At 42.9% G+C, this 12,626-nt stretch overlaps 1 protein-coding gene across 2 annotated transcripts in view; it reads left to right on the plus strand.

The window, feature by feature from the left end:
- The window catches only part of LOC132380192 (caskin-2-like), a 287,298-nt gene that overhangs the window by 141,901 nt on the left and 132,771 nt on the right, over window positions 1-12,626 (plus strand). For both annotated transcript variants that reach the window (XM_059948876.1, XM_059948877.1), the window contains one exon: window positions 3,725-3,776. In XM_059948876.1, coding sequence (XP_059804859.1) covers window positions 3,725-3,776 — 52 coding nt within the window. The remainder of the gene's footprint in view (window positions 1-3,724; window positions 3,777-12,626) is intronic.

The following is a 12,626-nucleotide window of genomic DNA, read 5'->3' on the forward strand; positions in this document are numbered from 1 at the left end:
CTCCATCAGTCTTCCTCACCTACACCCAACAACTTTCCATTGTTTTTACATGCAGGATAACTTACAGCAACCAGTTCACCTGTCTGCACAGGTTGGGGAGTGGAAAGAATCCAGAGATCCCACACAGTCAAAGGGAGAATGTGCAAACTTTGCTCAGGTTGAACATGAGGTTAGGATCAATCCCGGTCTCCTGAACTGTGATGCAACCATGCCACAGCCTCTTCCCTGCCGTGTTGCTATGTTATGTCATGACTGTCTTGACACACATAGTTCAACATCTCATCTGTACATAGAGTGAATATGGATGAGCTTTATATGTGGTGGAGTTCTGGTTTGAGTTCAACACTGGCAAAACTCCATTAAAGATCTCAAAAACTAATGTTACTTCAAACTCAGGAACAAATGCAGTGGACGTGAGTTCTGAGGCTTTTGTACCTTCTATCTGATGGCAGCAACGAGAAAAGAGTATGACCTGGTGGTGGGGATCTCTGATGTTGGATGCTGTTTTCCTATAATGTTGTTTCATATACGTTTGTAGATGTGCTCAGTTGTTCATTTTCTTCCATAACTGCCGCCTGACCTGCTGAGTTTCTCCAGCAGGTTCAAGGATTGCAGCAACTGCAGACACTCTTGTGGGACAAATACTGGACTTGAAGAGAAAAGATTATTCACACCTTGTGATAACTTGCAAAGTCTTTTCTATACAGTATTAGCAAGCAGCTGGGAATTTTTGGTCTGGAGGTGGACACGTGGTCACTCCAGGAAATGGGTGCTGGTTAATTTAGTTATTGTTTTGTTTCTACCTAGTTCACTGTTAATGTGTAGTAGATCTAATGATTAACTGGGTTGAACTGGGACACACTGCGCTGATCTTAAACAAAACACAGAAACATCAGTTAAATCACCACCACACCAATGGAATTTATGCTTCCCAGGTCTTTCCAGACCATTTGGCTTTCTCTGTTGGACCCACTCCCTAGGCAGAACCCTGACTTGCATATCCCTAGCAGGGATAATAATTGCCAGAATTCAAGACTGTGCTAGGCTCTTCGACCCAGGCTGACTAAAATTTAAAAACCATTTTTTAAAATTTATTTTCTTTGATTCTTTTTCAACTTGCCGAAGTATTGGTGACATTGAGAAGTGGCTTGTTTTAGGAAATCTGCTATTTCAGACCAAAGCAGGCACCCCAAGCTGGAGGTCAAACTTTTGTTTTCAAGATAGTTTAATGTCATTTCAAGTAGACAAGCATGAAGGAGAATGAAATAATTGTTACTCCAGATTTGATGAAGCACAAAAACAAACACTAAGATAAGGAACATGATAGTATTACAGACATCCCACCTCTCCCGGATGTTCCACGAATCTTCCGCATATTGATAGCGGCTCCCTGACGCCTGCAAACAATATACAATATCCTGGAAATCAATTTTTTTGATAGCGCGTGAGAGAGGGGGAGAGGGAGAGGGATCCAAAAAAAGAAGGTATAAAACATACTTCACCCCAGACTACCCTAAAGTGTACCCATGCCTAATAGGGGTCAAAAATAGTGATAGTTTTATTCGCTGCACTGTTTGCAACAGTGACTTTTCTACTGCTCATAATGGGTTAAATCACTTTTGAGGTGAGTTTAACAGGTGTCATTTGTTCATCAGAATAGCTAATATTATTTAAGCTAGCTGGCTAGCTGCTAAGGAGCTACTCTATTACAGACATCCCACCTCTCCCGGTAGTTCCAGGAGTCTCCCGCAAATTGATGGTGCTACCTCCCTGAAATGAGTTTTTGCAGGGTGGGATGTCTGGTAATGAAAAAAACACATCAAAAATTAATATGTGAGATAGGTTATGTACTTGGATTGTATGTTCATAAAGTGATACGAGGTGCAAATGTGTCTGTATGTAAGGTGACCTACAGGGGATGACAAAGTAGTAGTGGTTGGGGGTGTGGAGGGGTGGGTTAGTGAGTGGAGGCACTCATCAGCCTTTCTGCTTGGGGAAAGTAATTGTTTTTGAGTCTGGTGCTCCTGGTGTAGGTGCTATATAGTCTCCACGCTGATGGGAGTGGGACATACAGTCCATAAGCTGGGTGGGTGGGACCCTTCATCATGTTACTGGCCCTTTACTGGCACCTTTCTTGTATATGTGTCTATGATGGAAGGTAGGCTGGTACTGGTGATGTTGGGCAGATTTGACTGCCTGTTGTAGAGTCTTCCTGTCTGCTGCAATGCAATTTCTGTACCAAGCAGTGACGCAGAATGTTGGGATACTCTCTACTATGCATCTGTAGAATGACAAGAGTATAGGTGTGCATAGTCCAGCTCTCTTCAGCCTCCTCAGAAAATAGAGGCGTTGGTGAGCTTTCCTGTCTGTGATTCCGGATTTGCAATGATCATTGTATTTTTATGGCCCCAAACTTTGGAGTCTGCTAGTGGAACTATTGTGTCTATGAAAGCACATCATAGTTTTAAACATCGCTTTTAAGAGGGCAGAAGAGTGGTGCTGATGTTGATGCTGCTGCCTCACACCTCGTCACCCAGGTTCGATGGTGGCCTCTGATGCCATCTGACAGGGTTTGCGCGTTCTCCCTGTGACCACAGGGTTTCGCTTCCATTGCTCCAGTTACCTTCATTGTCCAAAGACAGATTGGTAGGGTAATTGACTGCTGTAAATTAACCTTTTGTGTAATTAAACAAAAGTTGATGAGCAGAGTAGGGAGAATAATTAGCACCGCAGCTTAATAAGGAGAAGCAGAATGAGTTTGTGGGATTACTGTATTGGGAGCAGCATGGACCTAATGAGTCCAGTGGCTGCTTTCTACATTGTAACGTGCTTCTTAATATGCAAGTCCACCTTTACAGAGGAAGGAACAATTATTCCTGCTTGTTAAAATCCTTTTTCACCATTTCCTGAGTCTCCATTCAAAAATGTCCATAGACCAACAAAGCTCTGGTGTACTTAATGTACTGCCTCTGGATCTGAAATTGCAATATCTAGCAGTGATTCTACATAATCTATTCATCCCTGGAAACACTAATACTAGATAAAGTATCAGTGGGTCAGCTGGTCATCACACAGATTAACTTGATAGATTCCTCTGACGGGGACAGAACGCAGTGTTATATTGTTTCCATAACCAGAGGTCTCCACTTACGATTCACCATGCTGAAATCTGTAACTGTAGAACAGAAATTTTTGTGATAATTTCACAATGTGGTTTAGTGGCCTGTTTGCAAGCTTGTACTTGTGTTGTTCTGTTAGTACTTCTCCCTGCCTTTGTTACTTGTACTGTGTCGCACTCTCACCCTCTCTCATCACAACACTCTCCCTCAATTTCACCAACGTAAATAGTTGAAGTTGTGTATTTATTATTTCAATGGCATTTGAGTAATCTTTATATATAGCTTGATTAAGCATTCTTGTTTAAATAATTAATTACGGGTTATATGTAAAAATATATTATGTCATCATGCTACCAGGTGATAAATGTGTGTCTCACTTAAAGTAAACTTGAACATTAGCCCACATTCCCGGACACCCATGTCTTCCTTTGAATTAGTTTAATGTTTTGAAGTGACCATCTCATCTCCTGTTCCTGCCTTGCTATTCAAAATTATGGCTGACTTGTTACCCTCTGTGCCATTTTCTAGCCTTGTGTCCTAAGGTCCCTAAGTGTCACTCTGTAACTGAGCTCCTTTCTTATTAATTCTTCTTTCTTCAATTGCAGAGCTCCTGGGCTCCACAAAGAGGCTGAATGTGAACTACCAAGATTCAGATGGGTGAGTACCATCAATTTCTGATTTGCACTGATCTTGCTATCCTCAGTGCCAAAACTCAGTTCAGCTGTAGGATCAATCACCGCAGAGAACACTTGCGGTGTTGAGGTGCCGATATTGGTTATCTTAAAGTGGGGATACCTTACTGGGGAAAGTTTCACAATGCATTCTCCAAATGTCTGTTATCTGCCACAAGCTGATGCTATCTTTACTGTTGATGCAAATGCTAAGAGCTGGGTCTTCTGTTATACACATTTCTTACTGTGAAAATAGTTGTGGGTTCTGCCCCTACAAAATCAGTCAAACATAGAACTTGCGTGATTAAAACAAGGCAATTCATGAGGTAAGGGGTTATCGCCATTTCTATCCCCTGACTACTCTCAGCAAACAAAATAATCTGCCCAACATCTCTATTTTTGAATGAGCCTTGGATTGGAAAGATCCCTTTCCACAAACACTTACTGAGAGTTACTAGCTTTTTCTGTTTTTATTTAAGATTTCAAGCAACTACAGTTTTTCTTTGATATTCGGGAATCTCTCAAAGTCTACTTTGAAGCCCCTAGGATCTTGCACAGGCATGTTATCTGATGGATGTAGTAATTGGGAACTGTAGGTGGGGCGATACCCAGTCTTATAAAAGAACATTAGATACCGATCACTGACAAAAGTGAATGCTGTTCAATTGCTCGACTAAAGCTTAAATTCAGAACTTCTGGAGGTAAACAATAGGTGGTTCAACAAATGAAAACAGAAAGTGCCGGGAAAAGACTGGTGCGTGCGGAGAGGAAACAGATCAGCGTCTCAGGTGACCACTCATCTGAGATTGAGAAAAGAAAGAATGTTTGAGTGCAAAACTGTTCTGCAAAAGGGACCATGAATCACTCAGTGCTGACTAGCCCGTCTATTCCCAGCCATTTTGGATGAGCTTTGAGTTCATGTCAAAATTTCAGAAGTGGTCTGAGTGGCTGGTCTCTCTTTACAGAAGGAAATCACAAACAAACGTAGGCGGTGGCTGCGTTTTTCTCTGTAATGGTTCTTTAACCCCTCCTGGAGGCTTCAGGTATATGACATTAGCACAGTGCGAGTATGCCTGCCCAGCGGCTTCCCCACTCTGCGGGCACTACATGGGCTTTAGAAGAAACAGCATGGAAGTTTCACTGCTTAGTAAAGACAACTGTCTGGGTCATTAGTAAAGGATATGTCATACCTGTTAAGGCAGAGGAGTGGTTAAGATGGCTGAACATTAGTGGAGTGATGCAGTTGAGAACTGGCTATGAGTCTTGCTGGTCAGTGGATACCAAAAAGGATGGGACAAATGTTCGAAGAGTCCAGAAACTATCCACAAGTTGTGTGCCTTCGCTGTATTTCTTGTTGGTCCCTGGGCACCTGCCCAACAGAGGGCCCCAAGGCACCATCCTATTCTGTACGTCAGGAGTTAGTGAGTTCCCTCACGTTATCTCAGACCATTGGACAGTATCCATGGTTTCTTTGTCTAAGGCTGGACAGCGAGTGCGAATACTTCAAGGGGCCCCACCTACCCTTGCTGCCTGCCTGGTCATTGGGTTTCCTGCTGGCAGCCATACAGTGCTCTTTACACTGATTTTTGCAGTCAAAGGAAAAGAGAAAAGAGACCTATGTTCACTTAGTGCACAGAAAAAAAACACCTTAAGCTCTCAAGTACTTACAAAGTGTGTTGCATTACAGAAACATTGGTGTATACAAAGCTCTGTTCCAAAATCTGTAATGTAAAAACCACCAGAGAATGAACTGCTCATGAGAGACCTAATGATAGCAATAGGGAAGGATCTCTCTGATCGCTCTTTGAAATGGTCATTGGGTCCTTTAAATTGACTACATTTGCATTTACATTGACTACATCTCTATCAGTTAATTGGCTGTAGAAGGACTTCAAGAGGTGCTGACATCACAATAGGCTGCTTTTGGTTTGCCTTGGGCCTCCTCCTTCAGTCTGACTTGGTAGCTATCAGATGAGATCACAGCAATGAACCAAAACACTGGGCCTTTGCATCGGAAGCCTGACTCAGGCTCAAAAATACATTAAAACTGCTGTCCACAGTTCAACTGAGAGTGTTAGGACCGAGTCTTTAGTCTGTTACTGCTCGATGAGTAGGGATGGACTTCAAACGAACCTCCAGGAAGCCTGGTCTCATGTGTTGGGATACCTGGAGGGGGGATGTGTTGACATCTCAGTGGGTCTCAGGTCCCCTTAACTGCTAGGGAATGATGATTAATGCAGTGTCACTGAGGTGCCCCATGGCTGGATGTTCTGCACTTGCCAAACTGAAATACACCTGGCAGGGCTTCTGTTGTGAGGAAAAAGGCTCAAACATTTATTTTATTGTCAAAGTATGCATGTGCTATACAACTCTGATATCTGTCTTCTCCAGATAGCCACGAAATACAGAAAAACTATGGGAGTTGTTGAGAAAGAAAACATCAACCCCACCCCCACCCAGCTGCACAAAAGCGAAAAAGAAACAAAACTTACAAAACCCAAACTCCCCACTGCCTCCCTCACATAAAAAATTAACAGATTGCCTACATGGAAAACGACAGCTGGAGCATCAAACCCCAAACCCCCAACCCCCTTCCTCAAACAAAAACTAACAGGTCGCCCATTCAGAAAACAGCAGCTAGAACATCAAACCCCAACCCCCCCACAAAAAAAAGACAATAGCATCAAGAATACCAGAAAGGTCATTGATAACTATGAATGCTAGCAGTACCAGTATGCATTTGTAACTTGAACAGCTCTCCAAAATGGTTTATCAGATTTTCCAGATTCCTCGTATTCACTTACACAGAAGACCATTCAGCCCATTGAGTCAATTCACAACTGGCAGCAATCCCATCAGTCCCATTCTTCAGGCCAGAGAGCATTCAGCTCCAAGGTTTTTAGAGCACCTGAATTGGTCAATTGTTGTTTAATGTGAGTCATTAATTGTTTAGAGTAACTTGTGTGTTTTTTTCAGCAACTCGTTCTTTGTAGTGTGCTCTCCTGGTGTTTTCTGTTTACGTGTGTTGTTTATTTTGATAGGTTCAGGGATTCTGTGTTACTTGGATTATTTAAGTGGATGCCTGATTAGCGCTAATCACAGGGTCTTAGCTTTGAGACTGTTTCTTCTCACAGTGTAGCTCGGCCGAGCCGCTGATGTTCTTTTGGAATCATTATAAATAAACTCTGGTTGCCATCTCTATGTCTGTCCTCCACACTTAGGTTCAGATATTGCCAGTGCACACCGTGACACATTCCCCATTTTCATCCCTCTATCCCATTATCCCTCGCTTCACTGTTTGCTTCCCCCGCCCCAGTTTCTGTTACCACCCACTCATACAGTGACCAGTTCACCAACCGAGCAGCACATTCTGGGATTTGGGAGGAAAGTAGAGGACCTACAGAGAAACCACAGGATAACAAAAGAATATACACACTACAGGCAGGCTGGAGGAGAGGATCGAACCTGGGTTACTGGTGCTGGAAGATAGCAATACTAACTGTTACTCCTCTGTGCCAGCCAATACATGGCGAGTATCTTAAACAATCAGTTCCCAAGGTGGCTGTCCACCCTACTCTCTAAGGTGGCACGCAGCTCTCTTAAGACAGAGGAGTCTGGTTCTGGAGGTAACCCACTTGGTCTGTCCAAGCCCACACATCAGTCCACTGCTGAGAGAATGCCGTACTGTCAGCACTATTGGTGCTGAAGAACAGGGCTACACATAAGTCGCCCAGTGAATGCTGAACCATCAGCGGTGTTGGTCCTAAGGAATGACATTACACTGAAGTCGCTCCTTTGTCTTCAGTGAACGTGATCTTCCCGCCGTTCGATTCTTGGGATCTGTTGAGCTCCACAGGAGTTGTGTTTGCATTCTGGGCACTGAGCACAACAGCACATACCAAGACTTGGTTCATAAATGAGGGGAGGCCTGATAGAAGCTTAAAGTTATGAGATTATAAAATGCATAGACAGCTGGTGTCTTTGTCCTAGGGTCAAATTTCTGGTACCAGAGGGTATGCATTCAAGGTGAGAGATGGAAAATTCAATAGAGACATGCAGGGCAGTTTTTTTTACACTGATGGTGGGTGTCTCGGATGTGTTACCAGGGATGGTAATGGGAGAATATGATGGAGGCATTCGGATATGAATATGCAGGGATTGGAGGGATATGGATCATGTGCAGGTCAAAGGGATCAGATGTCATTAGCTTAATTATTTGGGCAAAGCATCATGGCTGAAGGGCCTGTTCTTGTTTGTACTGTTTTATGTAAGAGCTATTTCAAAATAAACAATAATCCATGCACATGTGCAAACAGACGTAGACAGACCAGACAGACAGACTGACAGACTTGACTGACCACACGTGTGCGCGCAAGATAAAACAAAATCCTGGTTCTCTTTTCTGTGTTTGGTCCTTTTCCTGTATCAATGAAGTAGATTATATGGACACTATTTTAATCTATTAATTTTGTGTCTGGAACATTGCAAGCTAGCTGGTGACAGTTCTCGAATCCAACATCACCTTTTGAAAAATCCTTGATACCTGTTTTTTTGTGATCTACTGCAAATCTTTCTTTCACTCTCATCAGCTGTGAAGTCTTGTGGCAACATATGTTGTACACGTGTTTTTCTTTGCAGCAGGCAAATGATTTTTAAAAAATCATTGTTGCCTTTGTATTGTTAGATGGATCTTTGATAAGCAAAAGGTTTCTGGAGTTGAGTTTGTGGTCAGATTTGCTACAATGAGAGAATTGTGGGAAGGTAAAAAATGAGGGAGTGAGATTGATGGGAAGTGCTTTAGACATTGTAAAGAAATATAAATGACATTCCTAAAGGGGGCTAAGCAGCCCACTCCTACTCCTTATTTATACATTTAAATTTCGTACAAACTTTCTGGCACTTGAAAAGAAAGCCAACACAACACTGGTGGGAAGACACAAGTCTGCAGTTGCTAAGTGAACTAGGGCTTTTCTCTTTGGACCAAAGGAGAATGAGGGATGGTTTGAGAGAGGTGATAAGATTATAAGAGGCATAGATAAAGTGGTCATCCAGTGCCTTTTAGCCAGGGTGGCAATGGCCAATACCAGAGAATATCATTTTAAGCTGAACGGAGGAAACTTTAAGCAAGATATCAGAGGTAGAATTTTCTACACAAAGTGGCTATTGCCTGGGATTGGTAGAGGCTAATAAATTAGAGCCTTTTAAGGGACTCTTAGATAGGATCATGATTAAAAGGAAACTGAAGAGCGATGTAGGAGGGAAGGGTTGATCGTGGAGTAGATTAAAAGGAGGGCATAACATTGTGGGCTGAAGGGCACATTCTAGGTTCTAAACAATCTATTGAGTATCTCAGTAGGTCAAGCGACATCTGTTGGAGGAGTAAGAAATTGGCAATGTTTTTGCATTAAAACTAATCAACAATTCTTACTCCACAGATGCTGCTCAACCTGATGTATTCCTTCAGATGATTGTTAGTGGGATTTGTTGAAAATTGTAAGGAATATTGACAAAGTTAAGCTGTAAAATAGTATTTCCGTGGTCAACTGGTCAGCAGCTTGAGGCCTGTAGTTGAAGTCCAATATGTGACCATCCCAACATGTAGCTGAACATGTCATTCACATGTTTTGCCCGGTTACAGACATTGAGGTAACACATCCTGGTGGATGGTTCAACAAGAGGGCACTCGTTTCATTCAGTAAAATTGTTGTGGAATATGTCTGACTAGAATAAGTGGAGGATTCTAGCTTTTAAAAGGAGAAAATTACCAAATGAAAATTTTAAGCAATATAGAAAGTAAATTAAGAGATTGGACAGACATGGCAAGGCTTGATCTGTGCTGCCAACTTCCATAATTGTAGGTGTATTTTTGTGGTGCAGTGTTTACAGAGCTTTATGCTGCTTGTTGAGCCAGAGCAAATGCAATACAATGTGGGCAGATTGTGTCTCTTGTGGAATCTGAAGCAGTCAACACTGCATGAGCCAGGAGAGTGAAACACAAAATGCCAGGGTAACTCAACAAGTCAGGCAGCAACTACAGAGGGGAATGAACATTTGGCATTTTGGCTGAGACCTTTCATTGGGACTGGAAAGGAAGAGGGCAGATGCCAGAATAAGAAGGTGGGGAGAGGGGAAGAAAAACAAGCTGGCAGGTGAGACAGGGTCAGGAGGAAAGGTGGGTGGTTGAGGAAAAGGGGGATGACCTAAGTAGCTGGGAGGCACTTGGTGGAAGAGGTAAAGACTAAAGAAGAAGGAACCGAATAGGAGACAACAGTGGACCATGAAAGAAGGGGAATCAGAGGGAGGTGATGGGCAGGTGAGAAGGGGTGAGAGGGTAACTTGAATTAAGAATGGAAGGGGGGAGGTGTAATTACTGAAAGTTAGAGAAATCAATATTCATGCCGTCATGCCGTCTCCTCCAACCGGAGAATCACCTGTGACCTGATGGGCTCCTTTATCCCTAAGTGAGGGAACAGGATGTGAGGTTTGTCCTTTTTAACAGAGTGTGGCAGTTTCTCTTCAGGCAACAGTTTCCAGGGTGCTGCCAAAGTGCAGTATTTCAGGTGGGTGAGAGAGAGATGCAAACAGACAGAACTCTGTGCATACATTACTGTAGGGTGTTGTGAGGGACACCAAAATACTGGAAAGATGTTTGCTCTTTAGAAATGTCGTTTTGACTCTCTTACCCTGAGCTCCAGGGTGTGGGGAGTGTTGGTGGGGTGGAATACAACCTGAGGATTCCTAGCTGATTATTGCTGGGAAATGTAAGCAAGGCTACACTAGCAAATGTTTATCTAGTGTATCTTTACCACATTGGCGGGTTTTATTTAATTTGTCACTGAATAAAAGGTTTTATTTGCTACGATAGTGGTTAGAGTATGAACTTGAAGAATTTTATTCCCTCCAAACACAGCGCCATGAGAAATGGTATCATAGAACTATCTTTCAGATCAACCCAGTGGGGAGAAGTCTGTGAAATGAAGGAGCTGTTTAAAATGGGAAGCAAACTGCATCACCTGTGCGCTTCCACTTGGTCCTGGGGAATGGCCTGTGTTCAGCTGTCAAAACGAGTCTAGATTGCTTTTGATTGACTGCAGCCTTACAGGGAGGTTGACTAACTACTGACTTCTTATCATTCAGGGCAGTTGGCATTCTCTGCAAAAGTTAAGGGTTTACTATCCCTCCCGCTATGCAAATTTTCACAATTAAAGGTTATCAGAGTCTAACCCTTTATTAATCATAGGAAACCTGTATAAGGCTGTGTGCATTTGGGAGAGCAAAATAGGTCTTAAAAGTGATGCATTTTAGAGTTCAAGAGTCGAGCCTTTATGAAGAGTATCCTGGGTCTTGAAGGAATATTGGTGCTATTAGCATTGCAGCCTAATGTGGATTATTTCTGTCCCTTGATAATATAAATATAAACTCCTTAGATTCTGGATTAGTTTCTGAGGATTGGAGGGTGGCTAATGTAACCCCACTTTTTAAAAAAGGAGGGAGAGAGAAACCAGAGAAACCAGACTAACCAGGGTTAGTCTGACATCGGTGGTGGGGAAAATGCTAGAGTCGGTTATCAAAGAAGTGATAACAGCACATTTAGAAAGAGGTGAAATCATCGGACAAAGTCAGCACGGATTTGTGAAAGGAAAATCATGTCTGACGAATCTTATAGAATTTTTTGAAGATGTGACTAGTAGAGTGGATAGGGGAGAGCCAGTGGATGTGGTATATTTAGATTTTCAAAAGGCTTTTGACAAGGTCCCACACAGGAGATTAGTGTGCAAACTTAAAGCACACGGTATTGGGGGTATGTTATTGATGTGGATAGAGAATTGGTTGGCAGACAGGAAGCAAAGAGTGGGAGTAAACGGGACCTTTTCAGAATGGCAGGCAGTGACTAGTGGGATACTGCAAGGCTCGGTGCTGGGACCCCAGTTGTTTACAATATATATTAATGATTTAGACAAGGGAATTAAATGCAGCATCTCCAAGTTTGCAGATGACACGAAGCTGGGCGGCGGTGTTAGCTGTGAGGATGCAGGGTGACTTAGGGATAGGTTAGGTGAGTGGGCAAATTCATGACAGATGCAATTTAATGTGGATAAATGGAGGTTATCCACTTTGGTTGCAAGAACAGGAAAACAGATTATTATCTGAACTGTGGCCAATTAGGAAAAGGGGAGATGCAACGAGACCTGGGTGTCATTGTACACCAGTCATTGAAGGTGGGCATGCAGGTACAGCAAGCAGTGAAAAAGGCAAATGATATGTTGGCATTCATAGCAAGAGTATTCAAGGAGCAGGGAGGTTCTACTGCAGTTGTACAAGCCTTGGTGAGACCACAGCTGGAGTATTGTGTGCAGTTTTGGTCCCCTAATCTGAGGAAAGACATTCTTGCCATAGAGGGAGTACAGAGAAGGTTCACCAGATTGATTCCTGGGATGGCAGGACTTTCATATGAAGAAAGACTGGATCGACTAGGCTTATACTCAATGGAATTTAGAAGATTGAGGGGGGATCTTATTGAAACGTATAAAATTCTAAAGGGATTGGACGGGCTAGATGCAGGAAGATTGTTTCCGATAATCGTTCTTGGGGAAGTCCAGAACGAGGGGTCACAGTTTAAGGATAAAGGGGAAGCCTTTTAGGACCGAGATGAGGAAAAACTTCTTCACACAGAGAGTGAGATCTGTGGAATTCTCTGCCACAGGAAACAGTTGAGGCCGGTCCATTAGCTATATTTAAGAGGAAGTTAGATATGGCCCTTGTGGCTAAAGGGATCAGGGGGTATGGAGAGAAAGCAGGTACAGGGTTCTGAGTTGGATGATCAGCCATGATCATA

Source organism: Hypanus sabinus, chromosome 23 (assembly GCF_030144855.1).
Source record: "Hypanus sabinus isolate sHypSab1 chromosome 23, sHypSab1.hap1, whole genome shotgun sequence".
NCBI lineage: Eukaryota > Metazoa > Chordata > Chondrichthyes > Myliobatiformes > Dasyatidae > Hypanus > Hypanus sabinus.